Raw genomic sequence first — 27,538 nt, 5'->3', positions numbered from 1 at the left:
CAGGTGGTGAAAACTTCATTTTTACATTATTTCACAGAGAAATTCTGGGGTAGGCTTAAGACAGTTTTAAATAGCCAAAATGCCAAAAAAAATAATATGCTGTGTAAATCACATATAAATACTTAGGTTGTAAGGATTATTTAAAAATAGGCTCCAAATAGCAGCATCTTCTACTGACTTTTTCTGACATAATTTTATAACTAATATAAACCCCTATATTGCATTAGTTATGTCAGTTTTATACCTAACTTTATATGTTAGAAGTAGATTTTATATATTCTTATATATTCTTGAAATATATCCTTTGCATACATTATGTATTTAAAATACATATTAAGAAGAGTTGGCTATGGATAAAGTTTTTCCAGGGAGTACTGATAATTTATATCACTCAACATAAAGTCTTTGGGATTAAGGATTACTTGGAGCCTAATCAGTAGAGAAATGAATGCCATTATTGTCACTAAATCCATGAGGCACATATTAGGTTAGATATTGTTCACCATTACTAAAACAGAATAGTCATAATTCTTATTTCAAATGATTTTTTAAAAGCCTGTAACATGGACCAGTGCAGCTCTACATGAACTGTATGTTAGTATGTGTGCCTGTCAGGTGCATTTCTGTTGGGATGACAAAGGAATACCATTGATGGCTAGTCATAGGGGGGTGGTGAGTAATAACAGCCTGCTACCTTGAGGGGAGAAGCTCAAAGGCGATGCACTGCAGTGTGCGACCACTGACGTGTCTTAATGATCATCATGATGCAAATCAAGTCAGATATTCATGACCAGCCAGTGCTAATTTGTGTAAATATTTCAGTGCTCTGCATTGAAAAGCACTGTGTAGCCTTGGGGCATAATCTGCTTTGCTTTGTGGCATATTTGAGGCAGTTGCTAGAAATTGAGGAAGATGAAGTATAATAGTGAATCAGCTCTGTTTTACCTCTGTGCATATCACAACATTTTGGGTTGGTTATAATCCAGTTTGCCTCAAATTGTGTACGTATTTAAGGGTATACTTGTAATGAATATACTTTTGTGTAAACCCAGAAGTGCTGGGGTGATGTGTCATGTGGTCCGAAGTGTAATTCCATGTTTTCTTCCCCACAGAATGCCATAGTGTCTATTAAGGAACTGTGTGGACTTCCTCCAATTGCCAGTCTGAAGCAGTGCCTGTTGACTCTGTCCTCTCGCCTCATCACCAGTGACAATACTCCCTCAGTCTCTCTTGTGATGAAAGACAACTTTCCTTATCTGGAGCCTCTGGGGGCAATTCCAGATGTGCAGAAAAAGATGCTGGCTGCTTATGATCTGGTAGGAAATTACGACTCTGTATTTCTTATCTGTGTGTGTGGGAAATCATATGGCAGAGGCTCTTTTGTGGAACTCTAATGAGTAACACAGAGTAATTGTCTTTGAAACTCGAATTGGGGATGGCAGGCAGAGCCATCCCGCTCAGCTTTCCCTAAGCCCCAGTGGAGACCTCTGAGGCTATGCTTTGAACCCAGAGCTCCACAGATTGCAAATGGAAAATCTCTGCTTTAGCAAAGAATGAATTATTGATTAAGTCCTCAAAAGCATACACATCTCATCATCTAAATGACTTTAGCCTATAATAAAACCATTTAATTGCATACCCATAGGAAGTGAACTTAAGCCTGTGTGCTGCCTTCTGATGGTTGAGACAAACATTTTTTAGGAATTTATATTTTTAAGCTAACACTGTTCTCTAATTTTTCTGAATATATAATGGATTTATGTAGCAATTAAATTTAAGAATAATTATGTTTTTGCATTTTCTTATTCCATAAAAAATTAAGAAGCAAATAAAAAACTGGGAAAATTTGTAATGTGTAAACCAGATAAAAGTAAATATCCTTAAAATAGAAAGAGTACTTAAAAATTGATAAGAAAAAAATATGGGGGAAAAAAATCTTACGTTAGTCAGGATCAAGTTCAGCTTCATGAAACTAAAATGCAAGCCAATTATGGCTTAAAAATACAAAGTTTGATTCTCTCACAGTTCTTAGGAACCTAAGCTTCCTCTAGCTTTCTGCTGCACCATCCCTACACTATCCTTGTGGTCCCAAATGGCTGCTGATGCTCCAACCATAATATCTACATTTCAACCACCAGGGATGATAAAGAGGAAATACAGGGAATATCCTTTCCCTTTAAGGATATGTCTCTGAAGGAGCATAGATAATTTTCGCTCGTATTTCAGCCTGCAGCGGACACATAGACACACTTCAGTTGGAAGGAGGATGAGAAGTGTCCTTATTTCCAGATGTTCAACTGAAAGACATCTCTTCTGTCACTAAGAGTAAAGGAATAATGGGTATTAGGGGATAACCAACACTCTTTGTTTCAGAGGTGAACAGGCAATTCATGTGTTTCCACCCCCTAAAATATAATGGAGATGCAAAACCATATTTAACCTTAAAGTAAGTTTTTGATTAAAGCCATTAAAGAAATGCAGTAAGATACTTCCTCTCTCCATTAAATTTGCATTTAAAAAAAATTTTTTTAGAAAACAGTGCCTCTGAAAAAGAATTTAAGGAAATAGGTGCTACCATCTCTCTACCTCTAGTGGGAAAATAAATTGATATAATTTAGGGGAAGAAAAATTTGGGAATAGAATTTAAAATGTTGATCTCATTTGAGCTATAAAAATATTTCCTTTCCAGGGAATTACTCTAAGCCAGCAGATTTGTACATAAACATTTATGTTTAAAAATTTCAACATAGAGGGATTGGTTAAATAAAATATAGCAAACCATATTATGGATTCCTTTGAAACCATTACAGTCATGCACTGGAAGAATATATAATAATGCAGAGAATTTTTTATACTATGTTTTGTGAAAACTCTGGTTCCAAAAATATACTCTATTGTATTTAAACTGTATTTATATTTATACACATCTAAAATGCTAGAAGAATATTATTAGTGATTGTTTTTAAATGAGGAGGGTGAATTTTATTTTCTTGTGTGTGCTTTTTAATATATATTTTTTGTATTTACCAAACTCTTTTTACAATGAACCTGAGTAGCTTTCATAGTTGAATAAAAATAAATGTTAAAGAAGAAAATAATAGTATTTTATCATTAAAAAACAAGTAGAAGAAAGACATTTGGGATAAACATCTTACAACTGAAAAAGAAAAATACCCCACAGAGTGTATACTGGTTATGAATGATGGTCCCTCTGATAATCTGTACTTCATGGTTGCTGGGGTAAAAGTTCACTTATGGCCTATATCTCATTTTTCATGAAATCAATTTTTCATAAAAATAGGGACTGAAAGCTATTCAGTGAATAGGTATAATTACCATCTAAGGGGTGAAATTAGGGTACTGGTTGCCATAGAGACAGACAGTAGAAATCACTTATTCTTCCAATTCCCTTTTAAGCGAAGAAAAAAAATTATTACTGAGGGAGCCTGGTCCCCTGGAGCTGGGCCTGTAATGAGCAGAAAAGCACCTGGACTGTGGTTGGCCAACGTCCATTTCACATCCCCGAGTGTCCAATGATGTTTGGTTTTTCAGTTTTATCTGCTGGAGCCAAATCTGAACATCAGCCATTTCTCATTTCTATTTTTGAAATGCAATTTCTAATTGCAGGCATAGTATGGTTTTCCAAAACTTAAAGTAAAAAACCACAGTGGAAAGCAGAAATACTTGTAATGATGCCTTCATTTATAGTTCCCTATGGAATGATTTTTTAATTTGCTAGGGATTTGAATGGAAATATCCTTGTACCAAATGGTAACCTTGGCAGACTGTGGATGTGATTGAAAACACTATTGACTTCTCTGTTGGCTATTTTTTAGGGAGTGGGGTGGGTAGGGACAGATACATGTCATGCCGACCTTGGCCCTGAATGCCATTTTTACTTTCTAGGGTTTGCCTTGTATTGGTTGGCATCTTTAATACTCTTAGTGTATGAATGTTAGTACTGTATTTATTTTAAGGATGCCTCCTAAGATACTCCCAGAGATCCAGACAGATCATTTAAAAACATAAATCAGACCATGTCACTTCCCTGCTTTACAATCCTCTAGCAGATTCCCATTACAATAGACTGGAAACTCGTTCCTGTGGCCCGTGGGGCCATCTGAGCTCTGGTCCTACCTGCCTATCTCACCTGCCTCTCTCAGCCTCACCCCCACACTTCCTCTTGTGCTCACTCCATGAGTCAAATGGCCTCCCTCCCTCCCTCCCTCCCTCCCCCCTCCCTCCCTCCCCCCTCCCTCCCCCCTCCCTCCCCCCTCCCTCCCCCTCCCTCCCTCCCTCCCTCCCTCCCTCCCTTCCTCCCTCCCTCCCTCTCTCCCTCCCTCCCTCCCTCCCTCCCTTCCTTCCTTCCTTCCTTCCTTCCTTCCTTCCTTCCTTCCTTCCGCCAGACCAAGCTTGTTCTCCTCTCCGGGCCATTTTATCTGTGGTTCCTTCTGCCTAGAAAGTTCTCTCCTGCATGGATAGTTGCTTCATATCCTTTAATTCTTAGCTGGGTGTCGTATCCTCAGAGAAGTCTTCTCTGCCCTGGCCAGGTGGCTCAGCTGGTTAGAGCGTTGTCCCAATACCCCAAGGTGGCGGGTTTGGTCCCCTGCCAGGGCACACACAGGAAGCAACCAGTGAGGCATAAACAAGTGGGACAACAAACCCATGTCTCCCCCTCTCTCCCCCCATCTCTCCCTCAAATCAGTTTTTTAAAAAAAGAAGCCTTCCCTAACACTATCTCCACCTGTCACGGTATCACATAACTCTGTTTGATTTCAATCATTCTACTTAGCAGCACTGAAAAATATTTTGCTTGACTTTTTGTTTAATTTCTGCTCTTCTCCTTTGCCCCTCAAATCGGATGTATAGCTTTATAAGGACAGACTCCCTGCCTCTCTTCTTCCTATGGTTACCTCTAGCACCTAAAGCAGTGCTGGCATGTAGTATGTTATCAATTTATGTTGGTTGAATAAAAAGTAAATAAAAACATCTATTTTTAGTGAAAGTAGTGTAGCTCCCATGCTGTAACTGAATGTGTTATATGGTAAATCTTTAAATCCCCTCTCTTTTACCTATAGGACACCACCCTAGCTAAATTATTTCCTGTCTTATCCACAAAGTTACAAACCTATAGACTAAGACAAAGCTATGGAGACAGTAAGAAGACTCGCAGTTGTAAAGGGCTGGAAGAGGTAGGGTGAGAGGGAGATAAGTAAGTGGCACAGAGGAATTTTGGGGCAGTGAAACTATTCTCTGTGAAGCCAAATCCAGGGTTTATGGTGGTAGTGGTAACGGCAGGCACTCTAAATGAACAGCTTGCTTGTTCAACCTAGACTCAAGTTGCTTAATGTTTAGATTTCTCAAAAATGGTAATGAACTGTATATATGCCATCCAAGAGGAAAAAGTTGTAACCACTAAAAAAATACAGGATATGTTTAGAGTAAAAAACAACTTGAACTCACTTCTGAGCAGATGCAAATGTTTGGATTATTTCAGTATCAAAAGAAGTGAATCAGGAAACCAGGTAACCTACATTTATTGAAAGCCAACCAAATTGCATCAAACTACACCACTTACCAAAGGGAAAGAAATGAAAATGTTCTAGAAAACACTGACCCCGTGTTCATCTGCACAGATCTTTTCTAAACTTAGTTTTTTCCTAATGACCTCAGTTGACCCCAGCCCTTACCAAACTTCTGGCTAATTTAAGATTTGGAAATATTTCCTCTTGAGGGTTTTAAAAGCCATTCAGTGTTTAAAAAGTCATTTTAACAGTAATCTTGCAATTATAATTCTGTTGTAGCATCTGTGCTGATATCAATTAACCAAAAGCCAAATATATCTGTAATAGAATAGGCTTATTTACATGGCATACTTTCAGAAGATACCTCCCCACCTCCATTCCATATCTTATTTAAAACACGTTTGCTATCTGCTCCTTGGTACTTGAAATTTCAAAATGACAATCAGTTCCTTTAGGTTAAGACTTTTAATCTCTTTTAAAATACAAACAAACAAACAAACAAACAAAACCCCTCCATGAGTAATAGCACATTGGGTTATCAGTAATTTGTACCTTTGAATGAATTTTACAGATTCAGTCCTACAAGCAGTTTTTTAGCTGGGAAAAGTAAGAGATTCCAATGACAAGGGCTTCTCTAAGTCTGGGTAAGGTGAGGGAGAGGTTGCTCAGGTAATTTCGACTTTTCTTGAGAGTGGCCCTCTTCACACTGAATAGAGATGTAGTTATGTAAATGCCTCGCTGGTCTTTAGTGCAGCTGAAGCACAGGTGACTTTCCTGATATCAAATACATGTCACAGCCAGAGGTGGGAAGTGACAGCTTCTGAAAAGCATGAAAGCAAATCGGGAACATTATCGATCAATAGCTCAGGCAAGTAGAACAGGTCCTAAAAGTGGACTGTGGAATTGCCACCTCCTTGCAGGCTAAAGACACACAAAGAGAGCTGGCGCTGCTGTAGACTGCTTGCTGCGGTGCTATTTTGGTGACTCGGTCATCAGGGTGCTTGTTCAGAAACTGTTCCAAGAACTTAATTTAAAATCAGAATTCCATTTCTTTCTTTCTTTTTAAAATATGCCTTTATTGATTTCAGAGAGAGGAAGGGAGAGAAAGAGAGGAGACAGAAACATCAATGATGAGAGAGTCACTGATCAGCTGCCTCCTGCACGCCCCCTCCTGGGGATCGAGCCCGAAACCCGGGCATGTGCCCTGACCTGGAATCAAACCTCGATCTCCTGGATCCTAGGTCGATGCTCAACCGCTGAGCCATGCTGGCCGGGCAGAATACCATTTCTAAGTGACTTTTCCATTTATTTCACTGTGATTTCTTTGGCTCAGGTCTCAAGCATCACTTCCCCACTCTGGGTTTTCAAACTTTGTCTAAGAAAATATCCCACTGAAGTAGGTAATCTAGCCATAGAGTCACTGCTAAGTCTTTTAAGGCTGTTAATGTAATATAATTATGCTCTGCAAAGAAAAGTGATATAATGTGAGGGTTTTTGTTGTTGTTGCTGTTATTTAAGATGAATCTTGTTCTTGAGGTTGTTAAAAATGAAATTTGGTTACGGAAAGAGTTGCCTCGTGTGAGAGCCAGGAATGGAGATATTTGATTCTGTAAACATTTGCTGAGTTCCTCCCCCTCTCATGTACAAGCCAGTGTGTTAAATGCTGTGGAAGGCACCTCGCCCTGTGTTCCAGCAGCTCACAGTCAGGGCAGGCGACCTGGTAGGGACCAGCCCAGGCCTAGGAGTCTGTGATTGGTGATCCTCTTATGTTCCTCACCATTTAATACGAAGTCATAATGGTGGGTGATTACACTGGAAAATATGTAGCAATTTCAGTAGAATACTTATCAAAATTTGTTTGAAAAGATTTGACTTTTTTCTTTCTACAATAGTGTTTTTATGCGTGTAGATTGAATATTATTTTAGAAACCCATTCTAGCCCCAGCCCTAACATTTTACCCTGGCCACATTTCTCCGTTTGATGATAGAACATCACTTGAGTGTCTCAAAAACAAACAACAGAAATTTAATAGGTTTAAAACTGGGTTAATCTTTTTATTTCCTAAGGTAGTCATTCACTCTTCTGACCACTGCAAAAAAATCCCACTGTGCCAACGGTCTTCAGTTTTCCAAATCCTTTCCAAATGCTCTCTCTGTCTCCGTATTAACTCCAATAAGGCTTTTAAGAACATTTACAATTCAATATCAATGAGATCTAGTGCTTCCTTTCTCATGGCATTACTCTTATATCCATTTTTTACATGGACTTGGCCAAGGTTCTCACCAGGCTCCCTTCTCCTTCTGCTTAAAAATTTCAGTAACCTGATGAGTCCCCTATTTAGTCTCTATTTTTCCTAACTCAAAATTGGAACAATCATCCTCAAACCCTATTTTTATTTTTAGCTATCCTTGCAAAGCCTCTGCCCGCCAGCACTGTCTGCCATCCTCACTTTCCATTTCCTTCTCTTTGGACCCCCTCCTTCAACTGAGTGATGTATTTTCCACTTTTTTTCATTCTTCATCCTTTGTTTTTCCATTCGATACCACCTAGATTACCTTCCCAGCCTTAATTCCCTCTCCATCAATGTCTAGCTCTTTGTTCTAACCTCTAGCAAAACTGACCTTACTAAGAAAAGATTCATTCATTGACTTTCTTCATGACATTTAATATGTGTCACATATAAAGAACTGCAGTAGATTCTGTGTCATACAGAGATGAATAAATGGAGACAGTTGTCAGCACAAATAGCCATAATGTAGAGCAGGACAGCTCTTTGACTTGAGAGAAATATAAGTAAAATGAGATGGGAACATGTGTATTTGTAACACACTTTGACATTATTTTTGTGTATGTCTTTAAGCTTTTGATTAGTCAGCTCAACAAACTTGTTCTGGATACCTGTTGCTGTGCAGGGTGCTGGGGGAAGGAAATGGTAAGAAACAAAATTTCTATGCTTTAGGAGTGGAAAGTCCTGATGGGAAGGCAGGGCTTACCCCCAAAAAAGGGAAGGAGCAGAGACACACAGGGTCCAGAGAGTGAACCCAATGATGTTATATGTCCTGAGCTCAGTGGAGTCTAAGGACCTTGAGTCCTATGATGGACTTTTCACAGTGACTTGTAATATACCCCCAAACCCCATTCTTACCCCATGTCAGCAGAATTTTATTTACAAATAACTTTGAAATAAAAATATTGCCTAACATTTACATAACGTTTTCTTTAGAAAACTGAATTTTTACTTTTCCAATGTTCTTACCTGTCTGCTTTCTCATGCATAGTCAAGAAATATTTGCCTAACATATTTGGTCCTTTTAAATTAATGTGAGAACTTTTGGGTAGTGTTTTGAATTTAGCATTCAGAGGTGGAATAGTTATAGAGGACTGCAACTGGAAAAAATAAACCCAAAGCGTTTTCTGAAGGTGACTTCTGTACGACTTATTTATCATTAACATAAAAGTTAAAACTTTACTATGGTAAGAACAACAGATTTTCTGAAGTTAAAAAAGAAATCAAAACATTCTGGAGAACACGAGTTAAGGGTTACTTAATCTTTTACTAAGTCATTTGGGGTGTGATTTGGAGAGCAGTTCATTGTGTTAGCATGACCAAAGATCTAGAAAAAAGAGCTAATTGCTGTCTTTAGTCACTTTTGCAATGGAATCAGTATACTGGCAGGTACCCCAGTTAAGTCAACCATAGTGAGTTGGGTTAATACACTCTCTTCTGTCAGAGTTACACCAACATATATTGAGCCTCAGGATGGGAAAAGTTGTGGGTATGTCTACAGTAGTATTGCTTATTGAAATCAATTGATATTGAAATTAGATAAGTAAAGAAAATGTTTTTCCATCCCTCTCTCTCCTTATGACATTTATGTAGAAATTTATATTAGTCTGCATTTCAAAACTATGTTGGCTTGTGTAGTAATGTAACCCAGAAAAAGAACAACCTGTTGGCATGTGCCCATCCAGAGCTTGTTATTTAAAAACAAGACGTTGTGCACTTAATGCACTGAAAGCTCTTTTATTTGTGGATGTGGCAGTGTCTTCTGAAATATTTTCTGTATGATGTAGGAATTGTCAGGACCTCGAAGACTGAGAACATTTCCACTTGGTACCAGAGTCCCAAAGACACTAGGTATCAGAGACATATCAGTAAACAAGTTATTCAGGCTGGCTTCATTGTGGAATATTGTGCCTGTGTCCTTAAAGTTCACTTTATATTCCTGAATACTCAAGTTCTTGCAACACTTTTATTTTATTAATTTATTGTTTTAATCTCACCTGAGGATATTTATTTTTTCCATTGCTTTTCAAGGAGAGAGGGGGGGGAGAGAAACATCGATGTGAGAGAGACACATCAATTGGTTGCCTCCTGCACACCCCCCGACTGGGGTCGGGGATCGAGCCTGCAACCGAGGAATGTGCCCAAGACCCTTCAGTCCGAGGGCTGGCGCTCTAACCACTGAGCAAGATCAGCTAGGGCCTTGCAACCCTTTTAGTTAAAGGAAGTGTGAGGTAGTCAAATTGGCCTGCAAATCTGGAGAAAGTTCACGAAGGTTAGTCACCTAGTAATTTTATAAATTAGCTAAATTTTAATCATAGCTGGATAAAATAAATTATTTCTAATGATTACTCAATATATAGTCAACAGCTGTTGGGAAACAGAACAACTGGGAAAAAAGCAAAATGATCCGTTTTTTCGTAAAGCAGCTCACGGAGGCAGCCCCTGTGACTATCATGAATGCGGAGACAGCATCCTTTAGCCTACTCCGTGCGAGTCCCCTTGTCCTGCACCGCAATAAATCAGGCTTGGAAATGTGACTCAGCTGGTCCTGGGACAGAACACTCCATCACGTACACCAAAGGCAGTGGGCTTCCAACAGCTTGCAAATGTCCTGACCTTATGTGTGTTCTTGTTTCACTGAAAATTAATGCCCTGATAGGACTGACTGTGCTTAAAAACAGTATCTATTAATGTTGCTTTTATCAGACTTAAATTTTTTAAGAAATTAAAAATGAAAGGAAATCATCTTCATCCCAGTTAGCAGATATGTGTAACAGCAATCAGATTCTAAAATGTGCCAAGTTTAATAAAATTCAAGTCTTATTTTAAGCAATCTGAACAGCTGAGCCACTACAGAACCAAAAACCAACACCCTATATTTTCATTAGAAGGAAGGTAAAACATGGATTAATTATTTCACTCTTTCCAAGGAGAAAGAACAAAGTAGGTCTACAGTAGATTGTTTTTTTAATTGACTCACATATTCTTATGTGTTTGACTTTCCAAATTTGATCACTCCTTTCTGAAAAAGCAGTGGTTGTAAGTATATCTCTTTCTAGATTTCATAGGAGGAGTATCTACATTGATTGATGCATGTTGTAAGTTAGATTTAGAGGGAGAAGCAGTCATAGCAAAAACGTATTTTCCTGATGCTTTACTTGATGAATTCTACTTTATTAAATGTTAATCACCCACTTGCATTTGCAATAGGAGTTCTGAACTTCAATATAATATCCATGTCACAGAATGACTTACCAGCTTAGGTCTGCTCCTCAAGACTACCTGGCTTCTAAACTCAACTGTTTCACTAACTAACTGTGTGGCTTTAAGCAAGTCAGTTTGGGGCTCAGTTTTTTCATCTATAGAATAGGATTGTCCATGATGGTCCTTAAAGTGACTTCTAAATATACAGTTCTGTGGTTCTAAGACTTTAGATATAATTCAGAAGAAAATTGGAATCTATGAAAGGTTTATGAGTCATGATGGGATGGAAGCTCATCTTTTTAGTAGCATTAAATAGTTACAGGGACTCTGCAATGATCCTAGGCAATTAGTTAAATTCCCTACAGAAAAGAGCTGGAAGGACAGTTCTCCCCCCCCCCCCCCCCCAGATTGGACAGTTCAATCCATCTCTGTGTAAAAGCATTACTGTTTCCATTTTAAATAAAGGATTTTAATCTTAACTGATAACTTTATACATCCCCGTTGAGGACATCTAATGCATAAAGTAATGCCATCCTTTATCTGGGTAAATCCTCTGTCCTTTTTGATACAAAGCTATGGCAAGGAAATAAGATCCATTAGGAGATATTCATGTGACAGAACCAAAGAAAAGCTCTTTGTATCACTACAACAGGCCAAGGCAACTGGGAGCTGAGGCTGAGACATCAGATAAGTAAATCAGGCTACTGCCAGATTCTATCGCTTGAGTCAACTAAATGTTGGCTGGCTAGGTGTCCTGTGTACCCGGCCAGGGGATTATCTGAGGACATGCTTCTCACCTTCTCTCCTTGACTTTTGCACCTATATGTCATTTCTGTCAGGATCTGTAGAGACCTAGGAAGGCGATGAAACTCACATCAACCATTTTTCCTTCCTGACAACTTAGATAAATTACTTAGCTGGGAAAAGGTTGAAACTGTTCATTTAAATGTGGTTTGGAATTATTGGTACATTTCAGCCATCCATCTTATTTGTTTTCTCTACAGCCACAAATAGTTGAAAGCTGAGTGTGGAAGATAGAATAAAATTGTTTTTCTAAATACAGTGGAAAGTGTTATCATAGAGAAGATCAAATGCTCTTATGAGAAAAGTTCATATGAGCAATAATTTTAAATTCTGAGGATATTAGTGATGAGCTATTTTAGGAAAAGTTGTGACTTTTATAACTAACGGATTTCAGATTATCCTCTAGAGAATGTCCAAGGGATGCTGTTCTATGTTGAAGGTTAAATCACACTTGACTATCATTTTATGAAGTGATCTATTAGACACTGGGAAAAACAAACTTCTTATGATGTGAGGTTAACAAATACTTACCTGGAAGCTTTTGAAGGGAACTTGTATCATATGATTTGTTGTATGTTTTGGTCCTGGCTTTATTTTACTTCAAATAAGTAATAAAGTTTTAAAATTTATTTTCTGATATTGAGTATTATATTTTTTATAGGGATGATTCTGTTAAAAGATTTACATTTATTTTTCAGGACTTAATCTGAAAGTTATCAGTTAAGATTCAAATCCTTTATTTAAAATGAAAACAGAAGAGTGTGTAAGAATATAGAAAAACAGAGGAGCCTAGAAAAAAGACTAGAAACAAAAAGAAATATTAGAGTTCAAAAAAGATCATTATGGGATTGAGAAGTGATCAATAATAAATAAAATATTTTATTGTGGATAAATGTATGAGTAATAGATGTGTAGAAGGAATAAGAATCACAAAGTAAAATAGAAAAAAAGGTGATTATATAAATGGATAGATGAATCTGGGGATATAAGGATGAGTAGGATAATGTCCCTGAGCTACTGGAAGTACAATTTACTGGGGAAGCAAGGGGTGGGAGATAACATAGGTAAACAATTCATTATAATCTAAGATAGAAAAAAATCATAGACTAAAAAAATAGAATGTTCTGGGAATTTGGAGGTAAAAGAGGGAGAGAAGAGAGGATCATGACATCAATGGAAGAGGGGCCATTGAAGTGAACTTTGAGGCCTGGTAGGATTTGACCAGGGGAGAAGGGCATAAGCCAGCGGAGAGGCAGAGGCTGCAGATGAAATAAAGATGAGAGGCATTGGGAATGGGTTCCTGAGGGCAGTGGGGTGAGGTGGGATTGAAAGAAGAGGACACTTCCTTCTCAGGTTGTTACAAAGAGTTTTTGGATGCAGGAAGCGTATTCATTTTGTTCTTAACACTGAGAAGACATTTAGTAAAATACTGCAAAGAAAACTGCTCAATCAATAGAGAGTTTTTTATCAGAGACTGGTAGCATATATTCTCTACTTAGAGCAAAATGAAGAGAAATGAATATAATATGTCAACAAGGATATTATCAAAGGAAATGATAAATCATATTCCTTTTTTTGCATTTTTCTTAGAAAGGATATGTTTTAATATGGTTGAAATGGATTGGTTATGGGCATGCCCTTATTTTCTTTCTGACAGGGTGGGCCCGGTGATTTTGGAATGCTACATTTCAGACTGAAAAGATTGCATGTATGTGAAGGCATGTGTTCTCATATGGAGCATGGCCTGGCCAGACAAAAATAGAGGGGCGCTATTTTTTCATGAAAGTAAGAGGGATGCCAGGAAACTGGGATTAGAATTTCAGCTTGATTATTAATTAGTTCTGTTTTTAGGGCAAGAATCTCAACTCCTATAAGTCTTAGTTTCCTTTAATTTTGTATTAGCTTCATCTATGTATTTATTTATATTTTTTATTACATTTATTGAGTGACATTGGTTAATAAGATGATTTAGATTTCAAGTGTACATTTCTGTGCGCCCACCAGCCAAAGTCAAATCTTCTTTCATCACCATATATTTGACCCCCTTTCCCCTTTACTACTCCCCACCCCCTTCCCTCTCGTAACCACCATACTGTTCTCTGTGTCTATGAGTTTTTGTTTGTTTGCTTGTCTTGTTTATTTGTTGCTTTCAGCTTTATATCCCACGTATGAGTAAAATCATATGGTTCTTAACTTTTTCTGTCTGATTTATTTCGCTTAGCATGATATTCTCAAAGCCCATCCATGTTGTCACAAATGGTAGTGTTTCATCTTACAGCTGAGTAGTATTCAATTGTATATGTGCCATTGTATATATACCACATCTTCTTTATCTAATCATTTATTGAAAGACACTTCAGCTGTTTCCATGTCTTGGGCACCGTAGACTCACTAAGGAAAAAAGAGAAAAGACTCAAATAAACGGAATCAGAAATAAAAGAGGAGAAGTTACCACAGACATCACAGATACACAAAGGATCATACAAGAATTCTATGAAAGACTATGGCTACCAAGTTCAATAACCTAGAATAAATGAATATATTCCTAGAAATATATAACCTTCCTAGACTGAATCGCGAAGAATTGGAAAATTTAAATAGGCCGATCAACAGTGAGGAAATTGAAACAACCATCAAAAAACCTCCCAAAAAGTACAAGTCCAGGACCAGATGGCTTCACTAGTGAATTCTACCAAACGTTCAAAGGAGATTGGATGCACTTCCTTCTCAAACTCTTCCATAAAATTGAAGAAGAGGCAACACTTCCCAACACATTTTATGAAGCCAACATAACCCTGACACCAAAACCTGGCAAGGGTAACACAAAAAAGAAAACTACAGGCCAATATCTCTAATAAATATAGATTAAAAATCCTAAATAGTAGCAAACTGAATACAACAATGCATTAAAAGTAATACATCACGGTCAAGTGGGATTCATTTCAGGGGCAGAAGGATGGTTCAACATATGCAAATCAATCAGTGTGATTCACCACATTAACAGAATAAAGGGTAAAAATCATATGATCTTATAAATTAGTTTACTTTTTAATGAAATTAAAGCAGTGGTCATGATAGCTAAGATTCTTTTAGCCTTAAAATTAAATAATTCTAAAAATGTATGGTATATTATCTTCTTTAGTCATGGTAAAGTCACAGAATGTGTCTTTTTAAATGAATGTTTCCCTTGCTTGAATTTCATGAAAACATTTTGTCTGCTACTTGAGTAATTGGAACCTCTGATAACTTTTGAAAGAATTATAAAAACTCACTTGATGTTACAGGTGTGGATGCTAAGCTTAAAAAAGACTAAAGCAGATTGCCTCTATATTAATTTTTCTCTGCCTATAAATTTCATTCATTTGAAAGCTGTAGTAACTCAGGCTACTGTGAACCATTGATAAATTGTTATTCACAAGCACTCTACTAACTGTTGGAAGGTGGAAGAGTTAACTAATGCAGTTCAAAAGTTTGACTCCGTTGAGACCTTCCTGAGTGTCTGGTTTTATGGTTTTGATAGTCAATTTTGCCCTTCAAGTAAGTCACTTTAGACTAATCACTGTGAGCAGAAAATATGAGTAAATTAATTTTGTTTGAATTGATTATCATATTTTATTCATTTGAGTAGACTTCCTTTTAGACTATGGAGATAGAGATGCCTGTTTTCGCTCAGCAATGTGTTGCATCCCTTCTACTTTTCACTACGCCTACACATAGTGGTTGCTTAATAGGTATTCGCTAAATGAATGAATAATAGAATTTTACTCCTATAGAGTTATTAGGCACTAAAAATTTGTGACTTGATGTTCTTTTCCATTTGAAAATTTGTAATCACAAACCACTTTATATTTGGAAGTGATTATATAAGATAAGAAAAAACTGACATGAAAAATGTCTTACTCAAGACCTTTTATGTCCACTTTGAATTCTGCCTTGAACTAACTCCCTTCAGAATATTGAGCCAGACAAATAAACATGGAATAGTAAGATGAAATGGGACAATTTTTATTGAGAATAGAAGAGTGCTGGAAATTCAGGAAGTGTTAGTTTGCTTATTGATTGACTTTCTTTAATCATTTTTTCAAAAGGCCTCCCGTCCCTTGTCTTTCTGATCAAATTTTTTTTACCTATCATCTTTCCCCATTTTCACATACAGATTTTTCTTTTCTTCATCTCTCTAACAGTTGTATTATTTCCCCTACTTCACTCAGTATCTTAATTACCTCTTGGACGTACTTGCTTTCTATGCAAATACGGAGGGCAGGGACAACCATTTCAGTGTTGGTGCCTACAAGCTCTGTTGAGTTGGTAGCTCTGAGACCTGACCCACTCCTCATTATTGACAGTGGAGCTGGAGCCCTACTAGAGGAACGACTAGACCTCTGCCATCTTTAGGCCACCCAAATCCAAGCTGGCAACTTCATTTATATTTTCAACAGTCCTTTAGCTCATCACTAGGTGACTCCCTATTCTGAATCTCATTGCTGTTGTTTCAGTGACACTTGCCTTGATGTTGTAGTAACCTTTGGGATGAGGGAGTGGAATAAAACGTGTTCATGAATGCCACCTGTGGCTTAAGGAATGTGTATGCATTTATTCAACAGTTATTTGTTTGACACGCATAGTGTGAGAGGCATGTTGCATAACTAGAGCAATCAAGATAGGTGACTCCAGCTGTAGTGTTAGAATGGGTGAGAGTTGGAGCAGAGATTATCCTTCCCTCTCCCATTTCTTGTGGTTAAGACCATGGCTTTCTGTGCTGGCTGTGTTATGTAGGTCTCTCTGTATGTACTCTTTCCAATGAGCCAGGTTAAGGATTTCTGACAACCACCTTTTTGATGTTTGTTTTGTGACAGATGATTCAAGAGAGCCGGTTTCTCATAGAAATGGCTGACACAGTCCAGGAAAAGATTGTGCAGTGCCAGAAAGCAGGTAATCTCCTCCCACTCTCACCCTCCTGCAACTATGTTGTTTAGAAATCATAATGATAATTCTTGGCAGATTTTTAAAAAAAGTTTGTGTTCTTATTTTTGAAATTAAATATTTTATGGCATAGTTTATATTTTGAGTTACACTTAAGTCTTTGTTTAGTACAGATATATATATATATGTGTGTGTGTGTATATATATATGGTGATGTCTGAAGATTTCTAGAGAGGTGAGCATTTCTGAATCAACTTTTGTGGTTTGGTAGCCTATCAAAACCTTTTACTACTGATATGGAAGCTATGGTTCCACACTGCCTCTCAAGAACCACTTCACTCTTACAATTTGAAACATAATCCTTTTAATCTTTGAGGCCTTTGCCTCATTTACTGGTCCTCACATATCTGTGAGGACATACCTCTGTTTATGTTTCTCTTTATCCAAACTCTTGTACTCTTACTTTTCTTGGATCCATGTCTCCTTGATACACACACACAATAATGATTATGATGAAGATGATGACAATAATGACAATTGCTTGATATATATGCATAGGATATACTAATTACTGAATTGTGTTCCTTGGTCCTTGTAACAGCTCTGCAAGGTAATAACCATGACATCCAATCTACAGATGAGGCATCTGAGATTCTGAGAGATTGAGTGAATTACCCACGATCCCATATTAAAATGTGGTAGAGCTGACCTTTGAACCCAGACCAAACTTTAAAAATGATGTCAGGCACTACTTTGAGAGCTTTACATGTATTGACTCATTTAATCTTCACCACAATCCCTTGAGGGAAACGTTCTCATTATCACCATTTAACCAATAAGGAAACTGAATGGTGGAGTTTCAGAGACTTGCTCACGTACCTGGTAAGTGGTGGAGCCAGTGTTAGCCCCGGCTCCACAGCCATGCTCTTACCATACGCTATGTTTGAGATGTGAGCACCAGGAAAGTTAATGTAGTTTTAGGCTGCATCAGTAAAAGCAGAGTAGCTCGAACAAGTAGGGTGGTGATACATCCTTCCCTCAAGTGGCTGCTTCAAGCCCGCTTTGATAGATGTTTCTGGGTTCAGGTCTCTGCAAGCTTCACTCTGGGAAGTTAGGTAACACAGTGGCCCTGCCTGGATGTCATCCTTAAACAAAAGACATTATTAGTAAGCTGAAACATGTTAGAATGTCTAATCTGGAGAACAGAAGACTCTAGTGGGCTTTAATATCTTTTTAAAAATATTTAAAGGGTCACTCTGCAGAAATGAAATTAGACCTTGTTGATCTGGGTCTAGCTAGCACCAAGGAATGAATCGAAATTCCAGGGAAAAGAGACTTTGGCTGGATATCAGTCTTAGCTCTTCCAAGATGGAATGAACTGTCCAGAAGAAAAATTATTTTCATTCTTGAAGTTCTAAGACAGAGGCTGATGAAACAGATTGTGGTGATGTTTTTATAGTATTCAAGCTTTTGAGAATAACTGAGCTAAAATACCACTTTAAAGTTATTCCCAAATCTGAAACATTTGGGTGTTTACAGGAATGCTATTTAAAAAAAATCTTTTAATTTTTATTTTGCATTTATTAATTACCATTGTTATTGATGTGGGCTCCAGGGCCTACTGTCAAGGCATATGGGTGGTTCATAGGAAAAGAGAGATTTATGCCCATCCCATATGGCTGCCCTTCACACATTGAACTATTTCATATAAAAACCAAGCATAGAACAAACAAGATGGATGTAACCTATTGGAAGAATTGCTTCTTACCTTCTCATGTGTTTGCCTATGGCTCCTGGCTGTTTAAAATGTATTTTAGTCTAATGCATGGATTATTATTGTTTTTCCCTAAGAATAGCCATTTGGTGGGGATGAATGGAATGGGAAGGACAACTTAAGTTAGGGATTTAGAGATTATAAAAGAAAGACAGGAATGGGAAATTATATATTTACTGATAATGTTTTTATTAAATGCCTATTTTTCTTCAATATATATTAAGAAATCTTACATGTTCTCTTTTTTTAAAGGAATGGAGTTCCATGAGGAACTTCATAATCTGGGGGCAAAAGAAGGTTTAAAAGGAAGGAAACTCAACAAGGCAACTGAGAGCTTTGCATGGAACATTACAGTGCTGAAGGTGAGTGAAATGTCCAGGTGCCCCCTTTCCCTTTGTTTTTCATTTCTCCAGAAACATCCATGGTTAAATATGATGATTTGCATTTTTAAGTAATGAGTGGCCTAGTCACCGGGCCCGTGCTCTGAGTGATGGGGAGACGCACCCTGGCACTGCGTGCTTTCTGCCCTAGCAGGGCAGTGAGCTTTGTGGTGGGGGCAGAGCACAGCACAGCCTAAATATGTTGCCCGGTGTTCGTGCCTCTGTGTTTTTACTCACATGGACACTTCTGTTCAAGGCAGTATAGCCGTTCTTGTTTGTGATAACAATAAGGCCAAATGTTCCAATGCAAGTGATTTGGAAGAGCCTTAAGCTATAAAATATCTGGAGCCATTTAGGATTATTTTTATTTTAAGAACAGACATTATAAATACATTTATTTTTGCAAAGAGCTTTGGAAGTAATTTTCTTGAGATTATGATTTGCTCTGTTGAAAATTAATTTCAGGATTTTAAGTAAAGATGACGCTTTTCTTATTTTCTTATATGAAAGGGGAAATGATTTAAGCAGTCGGAATAATTCGTTTTTGACGTTGTGATAGGAGAAAAATAGCCACAAATAAAATTAATCATTGCCGACATTTAAAGAACACATCCTATGTGTCAGGTGCTGTTTCATAAGGTTTATATGAATTAACATTTTAATACAACCCAATACTGTTATTATTCCCATTTTACAGGTAAGAAAACTAAGGCATTAAAAACTTACATGCATTACCCAAGGTCACTTGCTTAGTGAATGGTGGAGCTGGGATGTGAACCCAGGTGGTTTGCTCTAGAGCCTGTGTCTTTAACCTGCTCTGCAGAGAGATGCTGCACACGTTTATGTGAAAGTGCTAGGTGATCTATAAGTATCATAAATGTTTATTAAAAATTCAACTCACAGATATTTGTTAAGCCCTACTGTGTACTGGGCTCTGTCCTAGGCATCGAAGATCCATGGAAAACAAAAAGAGATGCAGGCCCTGATCTCATGAATTGACACTCTGGGGGTAAGGGGTGGGATGGGGGAAAATAGGCATCATTTGCTTAACAGGCAGGGAAGAGCTATCACATTAATATAAAGAGGAGCTTATTATAACACTAGAGTACATCATGGCAGTGTGAACCCTGATACAAACGCCTTCTGTTCAGCAGATATTTAGGTGGACTTATTAATGTACTGGTCCTTGAGAAAGGTGCTAGGCTCCAAATAGCAAAAGAATAATACCTAGGCCTCCAGGACCAGTCTACAAGGGTGACAGGCATAAACTAATAAAGGCCATTAATTATTCAGCACTTAATATGTGACAGGCACTCATGGGTAAGTAGTTGATGTACATTTCCCCTTTCTCTGCAACAACCGTGTCACCTTGAGACAGCTCCTGTCTTTTCTGATATCTCATCTCTTCCATCTTACAGATGAGGAAATTGAGGACTAGGGAGGTTTGTTTCTTGTCTTTAGCTAATAAATGGCAGAGCTGAGATTTTAACTCATGCCCATGGTTCTAACCATTGCCCTGTCCTCCTGCCTCCTGTAAAATTCAATCCTCACGACTGAGTCCAGGCAGCCTAGAGCAGGGGTGAGGGCACAGGCTCCGTGTGCAGATCGCCTGAGAGCTGAGGCTTTGGCCAGGTTATGTACTCTCTGAGGGTGCTAATAATATCTACGCCCAGTTTTAGTGAGAATTATATGAGATAATACATACAAGAGCTCTAAGTCACCATTTTGTGGGCTTGTCAATCAGGTGCCCCTTCTGCACATAATAGACAAATTACCTCCTTGGAATTTGAAATTTTAGCTGAGAGAGAAAGGGACTGAGCTCTGTGGGAGACTGTTTATTCCAGTGGTGCCTCAGGGAAGATCCCCTTCTGTCTAAGACTCTTCCTTTATTTTTGTATCTTAGATTTGGAGCTCTTAGATCCTGCTTTGTTCTCCTGTCTTATTAATTTTCAGAGCTCCTCAAAGTCTTCCAATACATGCCCCTTCTCTTAAGTTTACTAGAGTCAATTTACATTGGTTACAACTGGTTGAATTAGTAATAACCACGCTGGTAAGATATAATCACTGAATTAGTAGGATGTGGCAGGGCTCACCTCTAAAATTCTAAGTTGCCTATTGAAAAGGTTTCCTTACATGCTAATTTACACAAGGACTCCCCACTCTCTAGGGGGAGGGAGTAGAGCCTGATCAATATTGGTTGAATATGTGGGTTCATGTAGCTAAAAATATTTAATTCCAATGTAATTTCCAACAAGTAAGGAAGGAATTGGCAAAAATGAGAAATGTGCCTTCAGGTAAATGGTGGGTTGGCAGCATGGAGTTATAGAAAGGGGCATTAGTTTTAAAGTAAATTGAGCTGAGACTACAAAATAAATTCCTTAGTATATGTTTTCTGAAATCCAGTATTATACTCATCTGATATTAATAAATGCCAGGGAAGCTGGAGAAAAGTTTTCAGAGACAAAGATGAATAGCTATGTAATATAATGAATATGAATTGTAATGACAGTGTCCAGATTTTCTAAGCCAGAGGTCAGGGCTTAGAATCCAGCAACGAGGCTGAAATCAAGATGGTCCTGGGAGCTCCCATACATATGTTTTCCTTTAATTCAGAGTTCAGCACCATGCGTGGGGCCAGAGCAGGAACTTGTGCAGCAGGCCTTTTGCATTTCCCACACTTTTACCATATGCCAGTATCCAACCCTACCCATCCGTTCCCTCTCCCTTCCTTTCTCTTTCACTACTGAGCACAGAATCCAACTCCCTGCGTAGCCAGCGTGTTTATTTGGGTAGAATGATGTGAGTCTCACGACTCAGTCTTCAGTATCTTTTGCAGATAATCACTGGACCAAGATAGCTCCGTCTCAGCCCCCCCCCCCCACATGAATGCGTCCTTTGGTCTGTCTGTTCTCCATGATGTCCTTCAAAAATAAGTTTTGTTTGCTTATTAACCTTGCTGACTGGCTATTTCGAGCCAGAACTCGCCTCTGCGGCCGGCTACTTTTCTGTTCTTTTAAAACTCTAAATTGCTTTCAGACCTTAAAATGACTTAAGTTAATGTAAGTGCAGACGTGAGTTATCTTGTGACCAGTTAGCAAGGTGAAACATAATATTAAAATCCTACAATGGGAATTTTTCCTGTTCTTTAAGTCTCCCAGAAAAAGATACTGCAACTCTACTTGCATAGCCAACCTATTGTAGTCAGTTGTTAATTTGGGAAGTGTTTTATTTAAAATTATAGATTACTTAAAAATAAACAATATAATTTCCTTGACTTTTTATTGTAACATAGAAAAATGCTTTCAAGTGCACCTAAAACCCTTCAGATTTTACCCCAAAGTATGCTATGCAGCCAGTCTCAGTGCTTTGATAAGCACAGATCTCTCTCTGCAGACGGCGGGGATGAGGGCAGACATTGTCACATGGGTGTCGCTGCAGCCAGTTTTAGGGCAACAGGCCTTTTTCCTCTGCTTGTGCTTGGACTCAATCATGCGATCAGTGGCTTCTTCTGATACGTGCGGCACACACTTTATGTTTCACTGGCTTCTTCCTTTCCAGCTGCGTAATGGGGCAGATGAAACTGGTCTCCACATTTTATAATTATGTTTTTTCCCCCCAATCTTTTCCTGTAGCGTCACTGCATTACAGTGTTTTAAATACATTGGTCCTTTTGTCACTAAACTTATCAATAGCGTAGATCTCTCTACTTATAGATCCTGTCTTTTATGTCTTGCTCCCCTACTTTTGATTTTTTTTAACCCATGGTGCTATGAGACCCTAATTTTAAGTTTCTAGTTTTTCTTTGCATAGTCTCCTAGTGTGATTCCTCTTACTGCTCTCTTTTCCCTTTCTAACTGCTCTTTCCAAATGGAATGATCTATACTTAGTATCTTGGTGGGATTTTGGTTTTAATTGTGGTAAAATACACATAACATAAAATTTACCGTAATAGCCATTTTAAATGTACAGTTCACTGGTATCAAATACATTCAAAATGTTGTGCTATGACCACCATCTATCTCCTTACTCTTTTCATTTTGTAAAACTGAAACTCTATACCCATTAAACCATAACTCCCCATTCACCACTCCCTTATTTTTATGTAGCTCTACTTGACACCTGCAGCCTGCTAAAATTGATTTTTTTTACCAAATTTTAAAAAATATAAAGATAATGGAATGTTGTGTATTGATCTAGTCTATATCTTCTCTATGCTACATTTATTTTAAAATTTTCACTTGATTTTTAACTTTTGCCTATTATATGTTTTAAAAATAATATTTGAGTTTTGGCAAGCAGTTCTGGTATTGTCATGCTGGCAGTGTTGGGTGACTGGAACTGGGAAGGGCAAAATAACAATGATGTCAAAAGGGAGGGAGGGTCTGATTATGGTGGCAGCCGGTTTAGTCCCATTCAACCTAGCAAGCCCTAGACTCACCTGTAATCTCAGCCAGCTGCCTTACCGTGCTTGTCATTTGTCACCAGGGAAAAGGGTGCAGGTGAGAGAGAATGGATGAATCAGTTCTAGGAAAACAACTTCATTCTCATGTGTCAGTGCCATTGTCTTCTTACAAAAAAAATGTTATCAGGCCTTATGAAGTGAAGAGTATACATTTAGAAGACATAGCATCTACCCCTGGGGTTTTATAAGCTAAGTTTGATATTTTTCCTTGACTAGGTATCTGGAAAGGTACTCTTAGACACATTTTTAGGACCTTGTTATTGTTTGGCTTATTAGTGCAGAATAAATACCTTTCTCTCCCATATCAAGGAGGGGATTTTATTTATTTCCCTTCCAACATTTATAAATAAGAAGATACAAACTATAAAAAGGCTTCTTCTAATGCATAATTTGGGAAACAGTAATTTTTGTGTGTGTGCGTGAAATCGCAATCATCCATCAACAAGTATCTGTATGTTCCTACAGAGGGCTGGGCTGTGTGCCTGGGAATGTACTGGTGAATGAAAACATGGCCCCTGGTCTCATGGAGCTGACAGTCTTGTGGGGGAGGCAGTCACTCAATAATCACACACTGCATGTCCCATTTGTCTCTGTGACGAGTGCCATGAAGGAGCAATTGCGTGGCCTTACCCAGAATGTGTAATGGGTTTTGATATAATAGGAGAGGTCAGGGAGGTCGTCTACGAGGAAGTACCAGCTGAGCAGAGAGCAAATATCTTTAGCCTTTCATGGATTCCAAAGCTCTGCCTTGTATCTTGATACTTGAGTGTGGTTGCCAAAACAATCTGAAAACAGTGGTGAAAGAAAACTAATCAAAATAAATGTGCTGGACCTCCGTAACTTGGTCGGGAAGTTCTAAAATGTCTGCCTGGCTCATTTAATTACCATTCATTAGCATCACAGCTAATTTGTTATTACATAAAATCTGGTCATGAGTCATATTGTGAATTTAATCAGCAACCTTCTAAAAAATAATCTATAGCAATGTTCTGTATCCATAAAAATTCATTTGACAGATTATAGTTGCAGAGGAGGATGCTGTAAGGTTGGTTTTCGAGAGATTTCTGTGGTTTTAAAGTTGAAAAGATTTCGAGAGAGAATGATATGATATAGAATATTAGCTATATTAGCACTAGAAAAAACAGTAAATTCTTTAAAAAATGTATAATCAATGCATCTATAATAATAAGGTGCTAATCTAAAACATTATTTCAAACAACTCTTGTCCAACAATATAAGATGGTTCAGATGGAATGTTAATGCTTCTTAGCAATAAGCAGGCTGGTTGCACGGTACCCAGATTTCTGCCTTGGGTGACTGCACCCCAGCTGTGCCTCCCAGGAGTTTAGGAGAGATAAAAGCCAGGCTGTTGACATGATTACGGAAGCACAGACCACTCTACTTTATCTCCAGTACAACTAAATTTAGTGTCTCTGGGAGGTATCCCACCCCCCCCATGAAAGCTGCATTTTATAATGATTCTGAATAATTCACAAGTGGCAGAATCTTCATGAATAGCTATTATAGACCAGAGGACATGGCGCCAACTTGGGATGTTCTGGAAGGTTTTACATTTCTTGCAGGAAAACTTTCTTTAGAGAAAATGTTTTTCTCACACACCTAGTCTTAGTCTAAGGAGAGTTTTTAATTAAGGCAAGTTTGATGTCTTAACTCTGTTAACTATTTTCTACAATGATATAAGAGGAAAGAAAACATTGATAACAAAACTGTTTTATTTTTAATTTCTTATAGCCCTTTCAGGGTTTTCAGACACAAGCTCCTCTACTTTCCTTGTTACTCAGGAGAAGAAGAATGAATATAGTTAACTAATTTCTTTATTCTTTACCAAATCAGAGTGTGAGCTCACGCCTCTGAGTGTATGTGTAAGTGTGGTGTGTACATTGTCAAGTAAAAGCAAATCCAGATTTGGGTAAAGAAATATTTTATTCAAAAAGGTTATTGCAATATGGGGGAGGAGACCATTGCCATAAATAAGGAAACTACTCCTTCCATAAAATCTGTAAGCTTCTCAGAGGTCAGGCAAAAGGAATTTTCTTTTACTGGGAGGGTCAAATAAGCTAGAAAGGACCAGGTATGGGGAGTGGGTGTCTGGGTGGTGTGAACTTGAGAGACTATTAAGAAGGGCTGTATGCTGGAGGAGGGGTCAAGTTCAGGGGCTTGAAGGAAGGGAGAGAAGCTTAACTAAAGTTTGGCCAAATGAAGGAAACAGATATTTTATCCAGCTCACCCACATCATTTCTGAAAGGGAACCAAGAGGGTGTGTGTCTGGCCTTGGCACAGGTAAATAGGGGAGCATCCGTGAGTCTTATCTAGGTCATATGGGGAATGGAGGTTCCTTTCAGTCAGCCATCTTCTAGAACAGAGAAGAGCGGGGGTTCTTAACCATCCCTGTTTTCCAGGAGCACGGGGTTCAAGTAAAGTTTAACATTTGTCAGCATATACACATACATATAGAAATATGGATTTAAAAGGTTATATATATGTGTGTGTGGGTATGTGGATATATGCATGCATGTATATACCTATCTGTATATGTAACTATGTAAAGGATCATTTAGTGTAAGAATAATGAAATTAGATGTTATTCTTTTAAAGCCATATTGAAAAGTTCATAATGGGCAGCAAGAAAATTTTTCTCAATCCAGAAGTGGTTACCTTCCAATTTAATGAGACTCTTTTATTTCAAGCAGATCCAGTGTGCTCATGGATACATCATGCGTGAGATCGCATCTGCATGCTAACAGACAGGGAGGTGGGGCAGATCCCCATCCTCATTTCCCACTGCTTGTGAAACAACTTCGTGAAATCACTCCCCACATGTAGTGATACTTTAAACATTTGTAATAAGTGAAGGTACCTGTTCACCAAAGCAGAATAATTAGGAACTTAATTTTCCTTTTAAGGAAAAACCATGGCTTTATGAAAAGATTAGTTATATATATTTTGAAAAATCCCCTTGGATTTTTTAAAGTAAGTTTAGATTTATAAAAAATGTACACGTAACTCTTCAGGAATTACTAAGTCAAGAAATATCCATTCTTATCATTATAATCATATTAATTTTTTGAAAGAAGGTAACTTCTGAAAGAATAAGACTATCACAGAACTATGACTTAGAATTGAGTCTTAGACTTTGGCGTTATCAAATGTTATGGAAAGGTTATAAAATCACTAGGGAGAAGCTGCTTGCTTTCAGAGACAAAGAAGGGTATAGGTTTCTTCCTATCTGAAGAAAATTCTTCTATATGCAGGAAAATACACTAACCCCTTATGCTTAGGTTTGTAAATCTGCCAGGACAAAGCTATGTGTTCTAAAAACAGCCAAGCTCTTTGAATGTTTATTTAAAAGATACTATTCTCAATGGACGGTTGAGTCAGTGGACTCGGGGATTGAAAGTCCTTTAATTGCTTTACAATGTATTCAGGATAAAAACATTGCAATCTAAATCTCTCTGCGGTATCCCTAATTGACTAGAATATTATAGATCTTCCAGTTGTCCACTGCTCGACAGCTGGCATTATGAAACAACTAGAATAACATCGGTTTGTGGATCCTGTTGCCTGAGAAATATTAATCTTTTGGGCCAGAAAAAAGTTCCTGATAAATTACTAACCAATCTAGTTTTGGAAAGTTGATCTTTTTTTCTAAAACATGCATTAAGAGATGTATTTCCCCCTCACTCCCACCTTCCTGGGTGGAGAGAGATTAATCAAAGAATTTATATGCATATATGCATAGCCCATGGACACAGACAATAGTGTGGAGAAAGCCCGGGGCGGGGTGGGTATGGGGAAGAGGGACCCAGTGGCGGTGAAAAAGGGGACTCTGTAATACTTTCAACAATAAAGATAAATTAAAAAAAAGAGAGATGTATTTCTCAATATATATTTAAAATATACTAGAAACCCTAAAAGTACGGCCTGGGTTTTAGTGGTTAATTCTGATTACCTTGGGTCAGAAACAAGGGTTTGTCTCACTGTAATATTCTGTTTTTCCAGATTTAATTGAGTTTCACTTTCTTTTAAAGCAAAAATATATAAGGGAAGGTTGAGTGGTTTAGAGAGTTACTTGCGTTCTCTGGTGGTTCATTATTGAATCAGTACTTTATTCCTTCAGTCTGCTAGGATGAGTACATTTTCAAAATCTGATATTGACA

At 37.9% G+C, this 27,538-nt stretch overlaps 1 protein-coding gene across 1 annotated transcript in view; it reads left to right on the top strand.

The window, feature by feature from the left end:
- PLCL1 (phospholipase C like 1 (inactive)) overlaps positions 1-27,538 on the top strand; it is a 246,839-nt gene that overhangs the window by 194,821 nt on the left and 24,480 nt on the right. Inside the window, exons 3-5 of the mRNA XM_081142679.1 lie at positions 1,113-1,316; positions 16,678-16,753; positions 18,771-18,880. Coding sequence (XP_080998805.1) covers positions 1,113-1,316; positions 16,678-16,753; positions 18,771-18,880 — 390 coding nt within the window. The remainder of the gene's footprint in view (positions 1-1,112; positions 1,317-16,677; positions 16,754-18,770; positions 18,881-27,538) is intronic.

The sequence above is a fragment of the Miniopterus schreibersii genome (assembly GCF_964146895.1).
Source record: "Miniopterus schreibersii genome assembly, chromosome: 7".
Lineage (NCBI taxonomy): Eukaryota > Metazoa > Chordata > Mammalia > Chiroptera > Miniopteridae > Miniopterus > Miniopterus schreibersii.
Note: the sequence above shows the minus strand (reverse complement) of the source record. Positions and strands in the feature narration are given on the sequence as shown.